This window comes from Salmo salar, chromosome ssa17 (assembly GCF_905237065.1).
Source record: "Salmo salar chromosome ssa17, Ssal_v3.1, whole genome shotgun sequence".
NCBI lineage: Eukaryota > Metazoa > Chordata > Actinopteri > Salmoniformes > Salmonidae > Salmo > Salmo salar.
Window position 1 is genome coordinate 2,765,375 of NC_059458.1, and position 21,423 is coordinate 2,786,797.

General features: G+C 44.4%; 1 protein-coding gene across 1 annotated transcript in view; it reads right to left on the reverse strand.

The window, feature by feature from the left end:
* LOC123728311 (SH3 and multiple ankyrin repeat domains protein 3-like) overlaps window positions 1–21,423 on the reverse strand; it is a 406,162-nt gene that overhangs the window by 91,802 nt on the left and 292,937 nt on the right. Inside the window, 7 exon segments of the mRNA XM_045700351.1 lie at window positions 4,961–5,079; window positions 13,638–13,801; window positions 13,972–14,165; window positions 14,168–14,206; window positions 14,620–14,686; window positions 15,548–15,591; window positions 15,594–15,624. Of these exon segments, the coding sequence (XP_045556307.1) occupies window positions 4,961–5,079; window positions 13,638–13,801; window positions 13,972–14,165; window positions 14,168–14,206; window positions 14,620–14,686; window positions 15,548–15,591; window positions 15,594–15,624 (658 nt within the window).

The following is a 21,423-nucleotide window of genomic DNA, read 5'->3' on the forward strand; positions in this document are numbered from 1 at the left end:
CTATTGTGCTTATCTGAGAGCCCATTACAGCACTCAGTTCTAGGCTAACAACACACAGACACACACAGACAGACAGATGTGTGCCTCTGTGCCAGCACGCTAGAGAAGCCCTGAGCAATGAAGGCTCCAGGTTTACCAAGTATTAGCCCTGAGCCAGAAAGAGTCGAGGTTTACCAAGTATTAGCCCTGAGCCATGAAGGGTCCAGGTTTACCAAGCATTAGCCCTGAGCCATGAAGGGTCCAGGTTTACCAAGCATTAGCCCTGAGCCATGAAGGGTCCAGGTTTACCAAGCATTAGCACCAGTGGAAGGTTTGAGCCTTGTATAACTGCAGTAATGGTTAAATCACCCTGCATTCCCCTTGAGATCATTAGTAATGCCTGTCTTTTGACCATGTACGTGTGTCTACTGGCTTGTGTGCTTGCATGTGAATGTATATGTGCGTGTGTGCGTGCACGCGCTCCAGGTATCCGCCACTGGCCACAGCAGTGTTAATATTCCACACACACTGGGCGCGGCCTGAGACCATTAATCATGTTTGTGAATGTCTAATCTCAACGTTATTTGGTCGGTTTCATTTTCCCAGCTGTCTAGAAGATTTTAGTATGGTGTGCAGAGGAGAGGTGTGTGTGTGTGTGTGTGTGTGTGTGGGTGTGTCCGTGCGTTTGTTTTAGGTAGAATAGCCTGTAATAGCCTGTAATGTAATGGGTTATGTTGCAGGATGTACTTTGTGTGTTTAGTTGTTGTGTGTATGTTACCGCGGTGTGTGTTAGAGTGCATGTGTTTGTGCATGTGTGAGTGTGTGCGTGTGAGTGTGTGTGTATGGTCTAGTGGCTTGAACAGGTTACAGGGAAAGCGTCTCTGTTCGTTTCCATGATGACAGCAAGTGGCCTATAGAGATGTGTCCATCCTGGTGATGCTATCTGATTACTGAGAGGTAGAGGGAAAGGAAGGCCCCTGGGGGATTGTCAACTCTAACATATCCAATGGTTCAAGACATAAACAGACACCCTACTCCATCCCCCACCAACACACACATCCAGACACCTCTCTTCATCAACACATATTGATTTAGGCTCACACACACACACACACACACACACACACACACACACACACACACACACACACACACACACACACACACACACACACACACACACACATATCAGATGACTGTTTGCTGGGTTTGTGGTCCAACAGTGGTCACAGAGAGTCTTGGGGTGTCTGTGGAGGTACACTCACATATATGGATACTACAATAGACTATGCATCTGTGGGCTATTTCCACTATCCTTCTGTAGACTAAAGTACAGACAAGAGAAGGAATAGAATTTACCTTGCTCTTCTTCATCAGATTGGGAGTCAGCTACACAGCATTTTGAGGAAAGATATATTACATGTGAAAGACTGACAACAGGTGAAAGACATCGAAAGCGTCAAAAATAGATTTGGTGAAACTATGCACATATTACAGTAAAAGATGTACAAAACTGGTCATGTACTTAAACAGAGTCAAAACTACAACAGGCCCTTATACCAACTACTACACAGTGCTAACCATGATTATACCCTCTGCCACTACGCCTAAACACTAAGCACCAGTTTCCAGGATTGATCAAGACATTTAAATTGTTTTTTAGTGCAGGACAAAGCTTAATCTGTGTCTGGGAAACCGTCTCTTAAGAGTTTCTATTGTACAGTAAAAATGCCTGGAGGCCGTAGAGTTGCACAGCTGTGTTTACCTTCTGATCCCTGAGAAACACCATTCTCTACAGGCCAGAGAGTACACAAGACCATGTTAATCTATACTATCTGTTTTATATCAGCCCTGGTCTAAAGGCTACAAAACCACTTCACAGCTCACCCGACATACCAAACAACTAACAGGGTTAGCCTAGCCACAATGCTAATCCTCAGGGGGAAGGCTAACTAGCTATGCTACCAAACACACAGTGGGCTATGAGAGGAGAGTTAGCATGCAGGCCTGTTGGTTTTACCCAATCTCAGGGACTCATACAGGTGTTCCTCTGTTGTCACAGGATGAAGGGATGAGAGAGTGACAAGAGAAGAATAGGGGGGATGATGAAAGGGAGGAGAGATGTGAGTGAGTAAATGGAGGTTCAACAACAAAGTAAGTCAGGGACACCAATCTACAAAACCAGGCACTTGAAATAACAGCTGTTACAGATAAAGCTGGTTAAAGTAGGGCATTGATGTTTAAAGTGAATAGTACTCTTACAGTGTAAAAGGTAGAAGACAACCTTCTTTATTCTTACAAAGGGGGTGGGGGAGAGTATCCCTATCCTTCAATGGCATACCTTCACACTGAAACTGAACATGTGCTCTGGCATCTGCCAACCTTTTCTCCCCAGGAATATAGCACGGTAGAGAAGCTTCCTGTCTTTCCCTCTCCTCTTTTCTCATCCTCTCTTTCCTCAGTGTAAATGAGGCCTGTAACTATTAGCAACTCATCCATTCATGAATGCAGATGAGATGGAATGTATTATGAATCAAAGTGGAGACCATCCATCCACAGAGACTGGCCTCTAGTCACAACATCCCTCCATGCAATGTGAGGTGGACTGGTCACTACAGGCTAGCAGCAACAAGACCAGGTGGAGACTAGCAAAACTGAAGAGTGAAGAAAATATTTTGCCCTCGCAGGCCCACCCATGGCTGTACCCTTGTCCAGTCATGTGAAATCTATAGATTAGGGGCACATTTATTTACATTTATTGAATTCCTTATATGAACTGTAACTATTTATTTTTTCAGAATACATGGAACCCAAAAGGGTGGAATCAAAAAGTGGTCTCCTTGGAACCAAAAGGGTTCTCCTATGGCGATAGCCGAAAAACCCTATCGGAACCCTTTTTTCTAAGAGTGTACAGTTAGAGCCATGCTGGTCATTATTATGCAACACTGCCAGATGGCTCAGTTGGCTGGAGTGTGGTGCGGCAACTCCAAGGTTGTGGGTTCAATTCCAGCATGAGCCACATGTACTGACCGTAACAGTTGAGAGCATATGCTACACACAGTGTCATGTATTGTCATTCAAATTCACATAGCCTTGCCACTGCAGGACTGGTGTGTAACAGTTCTGTTGACTGCATTCTCAATATAATGTACAGTATGATTTCTCAGGTTGGTGTCCATGTGAATAACCTTGAAAATAGCATAAGATGAATGCATTTAATTGTGTATGTGTGTTCAACAGAGATGGGAAGTTCTTAAGGTGGGAGAAGGGATTTACTCATCATGTCAATGTCATTATTATCAGACTGGGTCCCTGAGTTCCTCTATTCATAGTACTCACCACACTGTTGTTGTTTTCCACAACATCTGCCTGGGCGTCATAAACAACAACAGTTTGCATCAACATCAAACACACAGTCTAGGGGTGGGAGTGTCTCACACCAAATACCAGGACGTGGGGTAAGGAGGTAAGTGCGGTGTCTGTGGCTTTCGGGGAGAGGTGGTTGTGGGTGTCTGTCTAAGAGACTGTAGGAGAGTAAAAGCAGTGAACACATTTCACCCTATAGGGATGTGTAGAAGAGTGAAGATAAACTATGTTGCACACAGGAAGAAGAATCACTCTGAGGAGGGGAGTACAAGGTGTATGCTCTTGCCCAAACTGTATTCAACCCCTAACCCCTATGTACTTGTGGATATCTGGAAGGCTTTGATAGATGTAAATTACATCACACTGCTTGCTTGGTGAGCACTGCTTCCTCCAATTCAGCTCATACCGAGACTCAAACCTAGGACCTCTGCCTCGCCAACACACGTGACCGCCCTCCTGAAGCGTCTTACCCAGTCGTGCCACCGAGAAGCTAGATATTCGGTAGTGTAAGTGGAGACACTTCAGGCTGAGGAGTGAGTTTCACAGATCCTCATCTGCTACATCAACAATATGGTGACAAAATCCAGCGGAGCTATTACAATATTGGTTACACCTATCAAATCCTATCAAATCCTATCAAATGTGCATATGGGTTAAGGGCTAGGTATCAATTTGGGATTGGGCAATAGAGGCCATGCACTTAAAGGCAGCAACTTATGTAGAATACACACACCAATTGTACACACACACACTCCCTCCTCAACCAACAACCAAACACTACAGTTGTCTGGGGGAACGAGAGGTCTGGGTTTGGATATAGAGGAGATTGGGAGAGAGAGAGACGGGGTGACAGTAATGTTGAAAAATGTTGTGGCGTTTTACCTTCTACGTCATTAGAGTCATAGTCTGGAGTGAGGCATGGATGGAGAAGAGAACACACACACCACACTGTGACTACAGCACCATTAGGACTAGGAGCTGCAGAATACATAGACAGCCATGACAACGCTGATGAAGAAAGACTGACTTTAAAAGCACTTCAGATGCATTAGATAACAAATGTACCACTCTCCAGTGGTGAAGTGACATTACAGAGGCATGAACAGAATGAGAGCAGTGGAGTGACCTTTATCCATGTCATGTAAGTATAATGTATGGATGACCCGTCCTTTTAGCGCTGTAGTACCTCTACTGTTAAACACAGCTTCTGTCACATCCATTTACCTACATACACCTGTGACAAGAGTAGTGGAAGTGGTTTGGTGAATCACACTCGTGTGATGTCTGACCATGTCTATGACTAGAGACTAGAGCCAGACTTACTCAGCATATAGTTTTTCACATTATTTTATAGAAAGAATAAAAGTTTGTGTTCCTAATGCAACAGTAAGATTTGTTGGTTTCCTAAAATGAGATATGTCCGTTTTATCATTCTAAATTCCTTCATACATCTGAGACCTCTAGAGTTTAATGAAACACATGTGAAAAGTGGTCATACTAGGTCATTACAAGTCATTATAACCACTTTATGAACAGTCATAGTGTACTAACCTTTCACTCTCTCTCCACGGTTCAGCTGGATCTCTCCCTCGCCCTGTGGTGTGTACGGTTTGACCACGATGAAGGTACGTCCCGTGCACGGCGCTGTAGAGTTTCCGCTTGGGCCCGCTGGCACCGGCAATGGCAGGAGGGGTGTGGGTGGGGGGACTGGGGTCCCGCTGCACCGCACCCGGGCTGTAAACAAAAACATAGGTTACCGTGGTAATGCCAGGCAGCTGGTAGCCGAAGCCGGTGGTTACCGACATGGTCGGTGGCCAAGGGGACAGTAACACAGCAACAACCTGACGGTTGTCACAGTGACCAGTTAGATAAGTCTGTCCGAGTGGTCAACGGTCCCAAAGCAAACCTTGAGGGAAAGTCATGGGATGAGAGGTCACGCCTCCTCCCCTCCTTCTCTAAATCCTTCTCTCTGTTGTTCTTCCTCTTATTCCGTACCAGCAAACACAAAATCCTCCTGTCCCCCTTCCTCCACCCCTCCTTTCCTCTCCTCTCGGTTATCTCCGAGGCAGGAGAAGTAGTGTTAACGGTTAACAGTAACGGAATCGTTCCCGTCTCTGTCGCTCAGATCCGTCTGGCAGTCCCCTTGGGTCACACATATCCTGAGCTCCCACTCTGACCGAACAGCCCTCCAGAGAGTGGAAGAGATCCCCGCGTCTTTACAGCCTCCAGTGCTCCAGGCTGAGTTTCAGATCCCACCTACTCCCCTGGCTCTGGAGGTCTAGGTCCTGCCGTGGAGGAGAGGGAGAGAGGCTGGCTCTGCTCCCCGACCAAGACTCCTTCTCCTGGGAGTCCCTCTCCACTCCCCCTCCACCCCTCACACACACGCGCCCGCTCACACACACTCACACACGCATACACACTGGCGACGACGCTGCTGCTAAGCCTGCTGCTGCTACCACTACTGCACTTGGCGTCTCCCCTCCCCTCTGACGGCTCACACACACTTACACAGCTCTCTCCGAGCATTCTACCCAACACACAAGCAGGCTGCCCCCTCCGTTACTGAGAACACTACACCTCCACTAGAACAACATACGCTAGCAACAGCTTGTCGCGAACACAGTGTGCCGACATACACAAATACGCCCCACAGCACCATTGATCTCCTCCTGCCTGTCTGCCTGTGTGCGTGCATGCGCCACTGGGGCAGGTTGGTGTGTGATGGGGTGGGGGTGGGGGGTAGGGGGTTGTTGCTGGCTTAATTGTTGCTGGCAATCTACCTCCTCTTGAATCGCCTTGAAACACCTTTTCTCTCTCCCCCTTTCTGCCCCATCTCTCTGTCTCTCTCTCTCTACCTTCCCTCCATTTCTCTGTCTCTCTCTCTCTACCTTCCCTCCATTTCTCTAAGGGAGGCGTCTGGTGAATTCTAATAGAGCCGAAGCAGAGGTTCTCCTGGTATTCATTCATCCCTACTGCTGCAGCTGTGTGTGTGTGTGTGTGTGTGAGCTCCACCCTGTATCATACTGCTACCTGTTTGTCTGTGTCCTCAACACTCACCCTCCAATCCTTCTTACAGCTGCGTTTCTCCTCCCTCCTTCTCTCCTTCTCTCCGCTTTATCTTTGGTCTTGCAAAATCATGGATACAGTGATTCATGAATCAATCTGTTTTTATCTTGCGTCTGTGTGTTTATGTGTGTTTGTCTGTGTGACTTTGTTTACATACGTGTGTACATTGTGGGTATCATGTGACATGTGTCTGTGTGAAAACCCCTCTATATCTACCCCTCCCCTCTCCCTTTCTCTCTTTCCCTTCTTCCTGTCTCTCCCTTTCTGTCTCTGTGTCGTATCAATCACTCGTAACCCTTTATTCATTCATTCTCCTCTCTCCATCTTTCCCGCTTCCTCGCTTCTCTCCCCTTTTCTCTCCCTCTCTCTCCCTCTACCCTTCTCACTCTCCTTCGAAGCAGCGGCTTGCTGACGGTTTTCCAATTACCTCGGGACTGAGCGGAGGGAGAGGAGGAGAGAGAGGAGAGAGAGAGTGGAGAGGAGAGGCTGGGGTGGCTGCCTGCCGCATGTTAATGACTGAGCCCAGGACACTGAATACAACACAGAGTAAAATGGAGTGGTGGAGGGGTGGAGGGAGGGAGGGCAGAGCAGAGCAGAGCAGAGCAGAGAGATGGAGGGAGAAAAGAGGAGAGAGAGAGACAGGTTGGGGATAATGGGAGGAAAAGCGAGGGAAAGGAGAGAGATGAAAGAAGAAGCTAAAGTGTGCAGGAGAGACAGGGGTACAGGCAGAATAAGATAAAGAGAGGGATGAGGCTAAAAGAGGACAGAACGGGCTGGGTAAACAAGGAAATAGAGCTGCTGCTATAACTTGGCTTCCACACCTAATTAAGCCAGTAGCTAAACGGATGTCCATTCACATTAATTTATTACAGGCAATTCAACTACATCGCTAAATGCTGCTGCAAGCTGGTCTGGACCATCCATGTTATACAAAAATGCACACACAAATCAAATCACATTTTATTTGTCACATGCTTCGTAAACAAAAGGTGTAGACTAACGTTGAAATGTTTACTTACACTCAGACTCACACTCAAACTGGGGGTTGGAACTGAAATTATTTTCCAATAATTTAGTTCTGAATAGAACCACTATTTCTTCCTTCTGTTCCAGCAAAATAAAGTTCCGAACCGGTTTGAACCCAACAAAAAGTACTGGTTTATATCGTTCTTTTCTGCGCGACATTAAATGACTTCACCAATCAGTGTGGATAGAGCAGCTTGCTGTGGAGTGGGTAAGTGATTTAATCTGTATCGAAAAGTCGTTAAGAGCAAATAGTATTTTGCTGTAACAGCATGGTTTAAACATAAAGAAAGACAAACACACACACACACACTGTGCTGCTAGAGACAGTGTAGGGCGTGAGATGCAACTGAAATTTTGCGGCTGAGGAAAGAGCGAGAGAGGATAGAGGATGAAGCTTGCCTTGACGCGCTGGGCATCTTGTTATGACATGCATTATCTGAATTAGGCCCACAGAACTATACCTACGGAGGAGAGGCTTCTATCTAGGAACTTTGAATGTCTTTGAATTTCCGAGTTGGTTTAAAGTTGGACCACAGCTAGCTAGCTAAAAAGCTTGTATGTGCAGATAAAAACATGTCTTACTTTTTTGTAGTTAAGAAATCCAATGAGAAACGTGATAACTATAGTATCATTAACTACCATTGAAAAAGTGAATCCATTCTTTTAAACATCTCTCCCTAATTTCTGAATCATCCTTGTAACGTCTTCAGTAGGCTACAGTAACCTATGCTTCAAAGGGGAGGAGCAGGTATCCTACAAACACACGCACACCCACTGGAAAAGATTTCCAGCTGGCAGGCAGACACTGGAATACGTTTCTGAGTGCTTTGCATATGCACTTTATTGCTATTTTTGTGGGACTAGAAAAAAAATGCCTGGAATGTAAAATAACGCTATTAACCGGTTCCCATGCTTTTAAAAAAACAATTCTGTTCTGGAACAATATAGATTACTTTTGTTTCCAGTTTGGGTTCTGTTCCTCAAGTAATTTTGTTATTTTCCAGGTTTCTTTTCTGTTCCCTGAACCGGTTCCAACCCTTGACACTCTCTCGCACGCACGCACGCACGCACACACACAAACACACGCACGCACGCACGTACGCACGCACGCACGCACACACACACACACACACACACACACACACACACACACACACACACACACACAAGAGAGAGAGAGAAACTCACACATACACACAGAGAAACACACACATACACACAGAGAAACACACACATTCACACAGAGAAACTCACACATACACACAGAGAAACACACACATACACACAGAGAAACACACACATTCACACAGAGAAACACACACATTCACACAGAGAAACACACACATACACACAGAGAAACACACACATACACACAGAGAAACTCACACATACACACAGAGAAACACACACATACACACAGAGAAACTCACACATACACACAGAGAAACACACACATACACACAGAGAAACACACACATACACACAGAGAAACACACACATACACACAGAGAAACACACACATACACACAGAGAAACACACACATACACACAGAGAAACACACACATACACACAGAGAAACTCACACATACACACAGAGAAACACACACATACACAAAGAGAAACACACACATACACACAGAGAAACTCACACATACACACAGAGAAACACACACATACACACAGAGAAACTCACACATACACACAGAGAAACACACACATACACACAGAGAAACACACACATACACAAAGAGAAACACACACATACACACAGAGAAACTCACACATACACACAGAGAAACACACACATACACACAGAGAAACTCACACATACACACAGAGAAACACACACATACACACAGAGAAACACACACATACACACAGAGAAACTCACACATACACACAGAGAAACACACACATACACACAGAGAAACACACACATACACACAGAGAAACTCACACATACACACAGAGAAACTCACACATACACACAGAGAAACACACACATACACACAGAGAAACACACACATACACACAGAGAAACACACACATACACACAGAGAAACACACACATACACACAGAGAAACACACACATACACACAGAGAAACACACACATACACACAGAGAAACTCACACATACACACAGATAAACACACACATACACACAGAGAAACTCACACATACACACAGAGAAACACACACATACACACAGAGAAACACACACATACACATAGAGAAACTCACACATACACACAGAGAAACACACACATACACACAGAGAAACTCACACATACACACAGTGCTGTAAAGGTACGTAGATGGTCTGACCTCTGTGGTGGCAGATCCTCTGATTGTTCCTTGCAGCTGGGCTGGAGTATGTGGGGGTTGGTGCTGGTGGTGTTTGTGTGTGTGTGTGTTGGTCCCTGTAGACTCTAGATTGATCTCCAACTGTCCTCCCCTTTAATGGCCTGTGTTTACACTGCCACAACGGCCCACCTATCTCTGTGTGTGTGTGTGTGTGTGTGTGTGTGTGTGTGTGTGTGTGTGTGTGTGTGTGTGTGTGTGTGTGTGTGTGTGTGTGTGTGTGTGTGTGTGTGTGTGTGTGTGTGTGTGTGTGTAAGAGGGGGTGAGGGACATGCAGGAACAACACTATTGATCTAAATTAACTGCAGGATGAATGACTGGCGCTTTAACCACCTTTTAGACACATTTATAAATACATTACTGTAAAACACACCTTCAGACACACCGTTTAAATAAATAAAATGAACAACTACAAGGCTCTCAGCCTTTTCTCTGTCCCTCCCTCACTCTCGACTTTGTTCCATCTCTCTTTCCTTCCATCTCTTCCTATATAACATGTTCCTTATTGTGCATGACAACATTCCCCTTTATCTTAGGACATTGCTTCTGTAACTGTGGTAACTGTCGACACAGGAGAAGATAATACATCTGGTGAACTTGATGACTAGTCAACAGTACAGCTGAAGTTTGTTCTACACACACACATGCACACACACGCACGCACACACACACACAGGCATGTGCGCACAATCACCCTTCTCGTGCAAATGGCACTCACACAAATAGGTTTCCCTCCATAAGGTTGGTTCATCCCATTATAAAATACAATCATAAGTATCATCATACTCTGCATCCTAATGACCAGCTCTTTCTCTCCATCTTTCTCTCTGCATAGCTGCACCTGAACAAAGATATTATACCATTGTTTTCTCTCTATCTCAGCACCTCTCTCTTCCTCATCACTGCATGCATGTGAATAGCCATGGTTATGACATTGTGTGGTAATCTATTGGTAAAAGAGAACATTAGAGTTGTGTTCAGGAGATCATTGTGTCTGTGAAAGCAGCTAGCTGCAGATGCTAAGCAGACACAACAACTCTAAAGCACATTGACACTGACTAAACCCCAAACAGATGGATCAATACCTCATGCAAACATCTACCTCAGATTAAAATGGAGAAATAAAAAACAAACTATTACATCATATCAGGTATCCACATTGACTATGTTATTGATACAAACCAACTAGCTCTAACAGTCTCACATCAGAATTAGACGTTCATGCATGTTTCTCAAATATTAAATGCAGAAGTTGCTGCAAATGTTACGTTTTTGAAGTGTTTAAGGTTAAGTTTAGGCATTAACTCAGAATGGTAAGGTAAGGGTTAAGGTTTGGGATAGGCTGAAAACTAAAACCTCAAAAACAACTTTATATCCTGGATTCTAACATGCAACCTTTGTCACCAGAGGCAGATGCCTACACCCCTCCGCCATCCCTGTCCACAATGCCCCACTTACTTGAAGGTAACACCACTCAGTGTTGCCCCTAGTGGCCGGTTTCCATGTCATCTCCCGACATTCTCAGACATGAATGGACATCGAGTACTGACTTGTGTCACGGGTGACCTGGCTGTACAATTAACCGTATGTACAAAATATTTCGCTAACTTTTTTGAACCCTCTTTTATAATAAGGTTGACATTACAGATGTTATAAACAGTGACAACATCTTAGGATGACTGACAGTAGTGTTAAATGATACAGTGTCACGGTCATCAAATGAAGATAAAGTTGTTTGTGTTTTAATGTATGTACAACATAGATTTGTATCATTGCTGATTTATCTTAACCACTGAAATACAGCAGCCATTGATTATACAGGACTAAATGTCCTCCTGGGGAGAGTACATCTTATCTCACTAATGGGTGTGTGTGTGTGTGTGTGTGTGTGTGTGTGTGTGTGTGTGTGTGTGTGTGCGCACGTGCGTGCGTGCGTGCATCCAAACTGTGTCCCAAAGCGGGGGATTAGCAGCCAAACAGCTCAATGCTGTCTGAACTGTGTCGCCTTTTGATGATGCAGACTATGATGCGTTCGGATCGATTCCGCCATGTCCTCCTTTAATGTGGATTCTCTAAGCTGGACTCAAGAGATTCTCTCTCTTTCTTCCCCTCTCTCTCTCTCTCTTTCCCTTTCTCTCTCACACACTTTCTCTCTATCCCGCTTTCGCTCTTTATTTCTTTCTCTCAGCCTTTTGGCAGCAGTAAGAAACCATGGATAATTTCACTCCAACAGCCCCTAGTGTGACTAATACAGGGAGAACGAGGGATGAGAGAGAGAGGGAGATAGATAGAGACAGAGGAGGGGGAGGAGAAAGAGGGAGGACAGGAAGTGACAGTGGATAAGGGATGAAAGAGAGGATGTGAGAAAGAGAGGGAAAGGTAAAAAGAAAGGTGAGAAAGAGAACGAAAGAAAATGAATAGGGGACAGATGGAGAAAGCAGAGGGAAACAGGAAAGGGGCCTATTACCTTACCAACCTCCAAGGAAATCATTGGTGTCATCTTGGTTTTCAATGGTATAGATAACTCACTCACATTGTGACATACAACCGTTTCATGCATCTAAATTCCAACCTTTTCCCAACCATTCCACCATTCCCAGATGCCCCCTGGCAAAAGTGTTGGCCTCCTTACAGCACCGCCCACTCTGGTGTGAGAGGAAGTGATGGCATGTTCCACAGGAAGTCGTTGTGTTGGCCGTAGGGGCGGGCCACTGCCCGGCCAAACTAATTTCCCACTTCCCTGGTACCCAGAATGCCCCTGGAGCTACCACCGGGTGGACAGACGGTCACAGAGCGAGAGATGGAGAGAGAGAGATGGAAAGATGGCGCAGGGAGGGGGACTGAGAGAGAGAGAGAGACCAGTAGTAGCCAACAAGAGGGAGGGAAAGGAGTAGTGAAGGAAGGAAAGAAGAAGGGAGGGAAACAAGGAAGGAGGGGTGAAGATTAGGTATAAACGTATCGCTAATGTTTTCCCTGCACCATGTCATTTGAGGACCATCTCTCTCTCTCTCAGATGTCCTCAGGCCTTTACTGTTGTGTCAATAACATCAGTAATTTCCAGACCTGTCACTTCTTACACAGATAAACATGACTAAATCCAGCAAAAAATCAAAGAAAAGAACAGACAGGCATCTAGGACAGGACACATCAGGGAAATGACCTCTACCTCCCTCTATCTGTGCCTTTCTTTATCCCTCCTTCTGTACCTCCCTCAGTCTAACTACTACTGACACGGGAGTCTCAGTAAGCATCTCATATGTACTGAAAATTAAGGTAACTATACCTCTTTGTGGAGACCGTAGTACATTCAAACACAGGCAAGCTACACTACCTCTACCAACAGGGTGTCATGTTCAACACACTGATTCTGCTTTACTACTGTGGCCTTCTTGAAACAAAGGGAAGGGTGGGACGAAGAGAGAGAGAGAGAGGTCTGAGTAGCAGCATGTGTGACGGATGGAGTGAAGTGACAGTAGGGTATTACAAAGGGGCTATGGTCGTGTCTGTAATTCCCATGTCAGACATCAAACTGCTGCCGCTTCTGGAGAATAAGCACACACACACACACACACACACACACACACACTTGCAGAAACGCATACACACATGCAGTGTTCTATATGTGTTAATCATGTACTGAGTCAGTACGACTGACACATGATCACAATAAAATGGTTAGGAACCTCAGCATTAGTAATCTGCTCAATTTATCCCACACTGGAGAGACAATGACAAGGAGAAGAGAGGAGGAGCTTTCCTTTCAGATCAAACCCAGAACAGTTCATTGTCCCCCAAGGGAGCAGTATATTAAATATATGATTGATTGTCTGTCTCACCTGAGCCGTCCTCGAGGGACGTGTCCTAGAGGGTGTCCGTGTGTCTTCCTGATGCCCTGATCGCCCTCATGCAGATGACTGTGTAGTGAGGGAGAGCGGGAGTGGGAGGAGCGAGAGCTGCCTGTGCTCTGGAGACTGCTGTCTGGCATCTCTCCATGACGAGTCTGGAATATAACACACACACACAGTCACACACAGTCTGTTACACACATCCCATAAATCTCTGTCACACATACGCAGGCAGGCACGCACTCCCATGCAAACACACACACACTCTGTCTCTGTCTCTCTCTCTCTCTGTCTCTCTCTCTCTGTCTCTCTCTGTGTCTCTCACCTCCCCCAGGCTGGCATGTTGTTGGTGTTGTCCCAGTGCAGGGAGGCTTCTCAGAGAGGGGACAGGAGACTGACCCTGTCGACCGTGACCCTGCCCCAGACCTTGACCCAGACCTTGACTGCTGTCCCCATTGAGGTTGTTGTCGCTAGCCGAGCGCAGCAGGGAGCGGGGCGAGGCAGTCCTCCCACCAACACACGTCTACGGTTGGTGTAGGAGGGGGTCTCCCTGAAAGGCACTGGGAGAGGAACACACAACATGTTTCTGGCCTAATCAACATGACAATGTATGCCTTTATGCCTAAGGCACTGCCGAGGCTATTGAGTTAGGAAAACATCTCACTGCATTAAATTAGGAATCTGGTATATTCTTTCCTTTAAACACTAGATGGCAGACTATTCACACATAGCAGATTGACACCCAGTACACTGAATTACACAGAGCAAGTGCACATGATCAGGAATCATTACTGACTGGGTGATTACAGTGGCTACAGTCCGAGTGCTTCAGTCACTTTGCTGAGGGCTCTCTAACCCTCTGACACCACTATGGGAGATCAGTCAGGGTAATTCAGTCTAGATTCATTCATTAGAGTCCAGTGACCACCTACTGTTAGCCACATACCCATGGCATGTACTGTAGTCTACTCACCAACGTCTGACACTTTGTGGATCTTGATGATTTCAGCCAGATCAAAGTTTCCTGCTATAATGGCCACCTGGAGGAGGAGAGAGGGAGGAGAGAAGAGGGGATGGAAGGGGAGGAGAAGCACAAGTCAACTGTCCTTCTCATGGGGAGAGAACAGAACCCCGCTGAAAGCTGCTGTCTCAGATTCTGTCTGGAATAAACATTAGCCTCTGTTGTTTCAAGAAAACTTTTGGGAACCAATTATCAGACATATACTACATCGACTCTAAACTACAGCTAACAGGGGAACACATTCCATTCAAACCACATTCTCTCTCCCACCTTCCCTCCATCCTTCAATATCATCCTTTTCAGACTACATTTCCATCACAACTTCTATCTCACCCCTCTTAATTTGCATTACTCTATGGTTCCATCTCTCTCTCTTTCTCTCTCTTTCTCTCTCTCTCTCTCTCTCTGATTAATATTTCACACATCGGTATCCCTTCATTAAAAGGCTGATTTTAACAGATGTCTGACAGCAGTGTGTGTTTCTGATTTCTGGCACTGTGTGAGTGTGTGCATGTGAATGCGTGCACGTGTACATGTGAATGTGCTGGCGGTGTGTGGCGCCAGATAGCCCTGTGTACAAACAAATGAACATTGATGTATTGAGGAAATCTGTGTTAATGTCAATTTGTCACAAGCTTAATCACACAGCTTGCCACAGAGGCAGGCCAGAGTACAGAAACAGTGTTCAAGTGGAGTTGCCTTTATGTCATGTAGTTATCACAGAACAAATATAAATATATTGTTGGGCTTCCTTGACCTCCAAGAGTTGCAAAAACTTTTTCCATATTAAGTCACATAAAGTTGTCCTCATGGCATATGGTTACGGTATAACTAGAATGTAATGTCTGATAGAGGCCAGCTGAAGGATGGTGAGTCTCACCTGAAAGGCTGTCTGGCTGTTGTAGTTCTTGATCTCTTTATTCGCCCCCGAAACAGTAAAACTCTGGTACAGCTATCCTGAAAGAGAAAGAGAGAGAATTGGATACTTTTGTTAGACAAGTTAGATCAGTTGTGAAATTTTGGTATTTTGGTTGCATATGGATGTTAAATTCATCAGAACACACACGAACAAGCACACATGCACAACCGTGCACGTGCACACACACACAGAAACACACACACACACATACCGAATATATATGAGGCTCCAGTGAGTGCCAGCTCTGTTCTCTAAATTGGTCCCAACAGAGCTGTCTGATAATTACACTGACCAGAGAGAGAGAGAAAGAGAGGCTCACTTCCTCTCTCCATTCATCCTTTAATGCTAGAGCCTTCCTCGTCCCTTCTCTCCCTCTCAGAAATGTCTTTCCATTACCCTCCTCTTCCCTCCTCTCTCCCTCCATTCATAGCCTACATAACATGTATGTTGCTGGGTGAATGTGTGTGTAATTAGGCTATATCATTGGGGCTGTGTGTACATGTATAGTCCTCTCCCTCTCTCAGGAGTGGTCTGTGGGTTAAGGGGAAGGGCGATGTGTTTGCAGGGTATGAATAGAATTAACAGCGCTATGATTGACCTTAACCAAACTTGTGGCTGCTCTCTTCCTGGAGCCTTTTGAGTCATACTGTATATACACTCACAGGAACGCACATTTCTGTTCATATTACACTGATCTCATAGGAACCTTTTGAGTTTATTGGGTGTTTTTTTAAGGTAAGCAGAGAGACATGAGGAATCCACACATCTTTGTTTAACTAACCAGGCAGTTCAATAATGCAGTGCCTTTCCTATAATAGCTCTATAATCACTTCATGCTAATGCTAGCAACCCTTCCGGCTGTTAGCTTAGCTAATCACTAGACGCTTGTACAGTAATCTCTCTCTCTCTCTCTCTCTCAATTTTCAATTCAATTCAAATGTGCTTTATTGGCATTGGAAACATACTCTATGTTTACATTTCCAAAGCAAATGAAAAACAACAAACAGTAAAAAAACTATCAGAAATGAACAGTAAACATTACACTCACAAAATGTTCAAGGGAATAAAGGCATTTTAAATGTCATGTTATTGGCTATGTACAGTGTTTTAACAATGTGCAAATAGCTGAAGTATGAATGGCAAGAGAAAATAAATAAATAAACAGATAAATATAGGTTGTATTTACAATGGTGTTTGTGCTCCACTGGTTGTCCTTTTCTTGTGACAACAGGCCACACATCTTGTTGCTGTGACTGCACACTGCCACACTTCGCCTAACAGATATGGGAGTTTGTCAATATTTGGCATGTTTCTAAATTCTTTGTGGGTCTGTGTGAAATATGTGTCGCTTATATGGTCATACAATTAGCAGGAGGATAGGAAGTGCAGCTCAGTTTCCACCTCGTTTTGTGGGCACTGGGTACATAGCCTGTCTTCTCTCGAGACCCAGGTCTGCCTATGGCGGCCTCTATCGATAGCAAGGCTATGCTTACTCTGTACATAGTCAAGAATTTCCTTCATTTTGTGTCAGTCACAGTGGTCAGGTATTTTGCCGCTGCATACTTTCTGTTTAGGGCCAGATTCCAGTTTACTCTGTTTTTTGGTTGAATCTTTCTAATGTGTCAAATAATTATCTTGTTGTTTTCTCACGATTTGGTTGGGTCCAATTGTGTTGCTGTCCTGGGGCTCTGTGGGGTCTGTTTGTGTTTGTGAACTGAGCCCCAAAACCAGCTGGCAAATTAGCGGGTATCGGCCAAACGCTGCTCTGTATGCATTATTTGGGGTTTTATGTTGTACACAGAGGATATTTTTTCAGAATTCTGCATGCAGAGTCTCAATTGGGTGTTTGTCCCATTTTGTGAATTATTGGTTGGTGAGTGGACCCCTAACTTCACAACTACAGAGGGTAATGGGTTCTATAACTGATTGAAATATTTTTTACCAGATTCTAACTGTCAAATGTTATGTTCATTTTGATGGCGTAGAAGGCCCTTCTTGCCTTAACTCTCAGATCGTTCACAGCTTTGTGGAAGTTACCTGTGGGTTTGATGTTAAGCCGGGGTAGGTATCGTTTTTTGTGTGCTACAGGGCAACAGTGTCTAGATTGAATTTGTATTCGTGGTCCTGGCAACTGGACCTTTTTTGGAACACCATTATTTTTGTTTTACTAAGATTCTCTGTCAAGACCCAGGTGTGACAGAATCTGTGCAGAAGATCTAGGTGCTGCTGTAGGCCGTCCTTGGTTGGGGACAGGAGCAACAGATTATGGAAAAGATGGCGCCGGAGGGTAGGGCTGCCGTCTTATTGGCTCTTAACCAACCATGCTATTTTGTTTGTCTATTCGCATTGTTCGTAACTTGTTTTGAACATAATGTTGCTGCTACCGTCTCTTATGACTGAAAAGAGCTTATGGACATCAGAACTGGTATTATTCCCCTCAAGTTGGACGAGGAGTTCTTCTTCAATGAGTCGGATGCGAGCGATATACTACAGATGCCCGACCAGGCCCAGATCCCCTTGATTTGCTGGAAAAGGAAAGGTAGGTTTCACGGAAAGAGATCGGGATGCCTTGTGAGGATCAGGCAACGAGTGGCTAATCTGCCCTTGCCTTCCAGTCTGCTAGTTAACGTTCAATCGCTGGAAAATAAATGGGACGAACTGAAAGCACGTATATCCTACGAACGGGACATTAAAAACTGTAATATCTTACGTGACTGAACGACGACATTAAGAACATACAGCTATACACTCTATCAACAGAACAGCAGCCTCTGGTAAGACACGGGCAGGGGCCTATGAACTTATGTAAACAACAGCTGGTGCACGATATCTAAGGAACTCTCAAGGTTTTGCTCGCCTGAGGTAGAGCGTCTCATGATAAGCTGTAGACCACAATATCTATCTATAGAGTTTTCATCTGTATTTTTTGTAGCTGTCTACATACCATTACAGACTGAGGCTGGCACTAAAACCACACTCAATGAGTTGTAGTCCACCATAAGCAAACACTCAACCAGAGGCGGCGCTCCTAGTGGCCGGGGACTTTAATGCAGGGAATCTTAATTCAGTTTTATAAAATTTCTAACAGCATGTTAAATGTGCAACCAGAGGGAAAAAAAAATTCTAGACCACTTTTACTCCACACACAGACAGGTGTACAAAGCTCTCCCTCGCCCTCCATTTGGCAAATCTGACCATAACTCTATCCTTTTGATTCCTGCTTACAAGATTAAATTAAAGCAGGAAGCACCAGTGACTCGGTCTATAAAAAAGTGGTCAGATGAAGCAGATGCTAAACTACAGGACTGTTTTGCTAGCACAGACTGGAATATGTTCCGGGATTCTTCCGATGGCATTGAGGAGTACACCACAACAGTCACTGGTTATATCAATAAGTGCATCAAGGACGTCGTCCCGACCAATTCTATTAACCAAACACTTGTTTTTGTTTGTGTACATTGGTTTTATGATGACATATGTTTTTACCCTAACACCGCTTTCCATCCATTTATATAGCAGGCCCTCATGCCAAATTGAGTCAAAAGCATTTTTTGAGATCACTAAATCATGAGAAGACTTTGTTTTTGTTTTGTTTTGTTTGCCATTTAGGTTGTGCATGGTGTACACGTGGTCTGTTGTATGGTAATTTGGTAAAAACACAATTTCACATTTGCATAAGCCATATTTTTCACTGAGGAAATGTAGGAGTCTGCCGTTAATGATAATGCAGAGGATTTTACAGAGGTTGCTGTTGACGCATATTCCACTGTAGTTATTGGGGTCGAATTTGTCTCTACTTTTGTGGATTGGGATGATCAGGCCTTGGTTACAAATATTGGGGAAGATGCCACATCTGAGGATAATGTTAAAGAGTTTAAGTATAGCCAATTTTAAATTGTCCATATATTTTATCATTTAGTTTAGGAAATAATCAACATCCCAGGGTGTTTGGTTGGAGAGTTTGCATTTTGTCCTGTAGTTCATTAAATGTAATTGGAGACTCCAGTGGGTTCTGGTAGTCTAATAATAGTTGATTCTAAGATTTGTAATTGATTGTGTATATGTGTTTGCTGTTTGCTTGTTGTTAAATGGCCAAAAAGATTGGAGATAGATAACTCTTCGTGTTGTTGTTTTGTTTAGTGTGTTCTAATTTTCCCAGAAGGGGTTTGATTCTATGGATTCTTCCATTACATTCAGCTGATTTCTGACATGCTGTTCCTTCTTTTTCCTTAGTGTATTTCTGTCCTGTTTGACCATTTGTCATCATTGTTCATTTTATTTTGGTTGTCTGCTTGACATTTTTAGATTTGATAGGGAAGCTGAAAGATCAAATATACTTTAGGCTTTCTACTGCCAGATTTACACCTTCACTATTGCAGTGAAACATTTTGTCCAGGACGTTCTCTAAAAAGGATTGAATTTGGTGTTTGCCAATAGTTTTTGGTATGTTTGTACACAACACTCCTTCCACCTATAGCATTTCTTAATAGTAAGCAGTTTATCCTGCTTTTTTTCTTCTCTGTTCAAGTACACTGTGATTTTGCTGTGATCCGATAGGGGTGTCAGTGGGCTGATTGAACGCTCTGAGAGACTCTGGGTTGAGTTCGGACATAAAGTAGTCTACAGTACTCTCTCTCTCATGTTGTAAAGCTGCTGTATAGCGTAGCATGGGGGTGGCCTCTTTTAAAGGCATTTAAATGTCTTTATTTTTACTTTACACTTAAAGGTGAGGAGCAAACTGTAGCTAATGACCCCATTAAGTCTCTGACAGTGAATTAGCTAGGGCGGTTAATGCACATAGAGGTGGGCTGTGTGTGTGTGTGTGTGTGTGTGTGTGTGTGTGTGTGTGTGTGTGTGTGTGTGTGTGTGTGTGTGTGTGTGTGTGTGTGTGTGTGTGTGTGTGTGTGTGTGTGTTTGTGTTTTGTTCTCCCTAAGGCAGGAGTCCCTAGCAGTAGGAGGATAATCTACTGGGAATGAGAAAGTATCCATTAAAGAGAGGGAGGCTGACAGGGGTGAGACATGAGAGACAGGGGGTGATAAAGCAGGAACAGGGAGAGAGAGATGAGTGGAAAAACAGAGAGAAGGGAATTATGGGATGGAGAGAAAGAGAGGCAGTGGTTGTTCAGTCTGTGTATGTGTGTGTGCATGCTCTTTTATTTGGAATGGGGAGATGAATGGCAGTAGAAAACCCATGCATCAACTGCTGCCTCTCAACTTACAACAACACACACATACAGTATACACACATATACACTCACTCACACACACACACACACACACACACACACACACACACACACACACACACACACACACACACACACACACACACACACACACACACACACACACACACACACACACACACACACACACACAAATGCACAAACGCTCCAGGAGACCAATTATAGAGAGGGACATCTGTCTCCCTGCTTGCAGCCATAGTGATATTACAGGAAACCATTAAGAATCGAGCAGACTTCCTCTCCACGTTTCTTTACCATGATATACACTGAACATCAGCAGGTCAACTCCAGGGGAGTAGAGTTCCCCAAAAGTACCGTCGCTAAAAGCAATCTAAAAGCTCTGCATTTTACTAGATGGATGAATCATTCAGGAGACTGAGTTTTAAATACAGAATTCAACAGCTTTATAGAGGGTTCCATTATCAAAAGAATGTAAGATACAATCACATTTCCAATCTGTTCCCTCTCCATGTCTTGTCTGACAGGTGCCTGATTCCACCTGGGCTCCTGGATAATAATGATGACAGAACCAGTTTGTATTTTGAATTTCGTTGTCTCACATTGAGATTCGTGGTTGGAAGTAAGATTTGC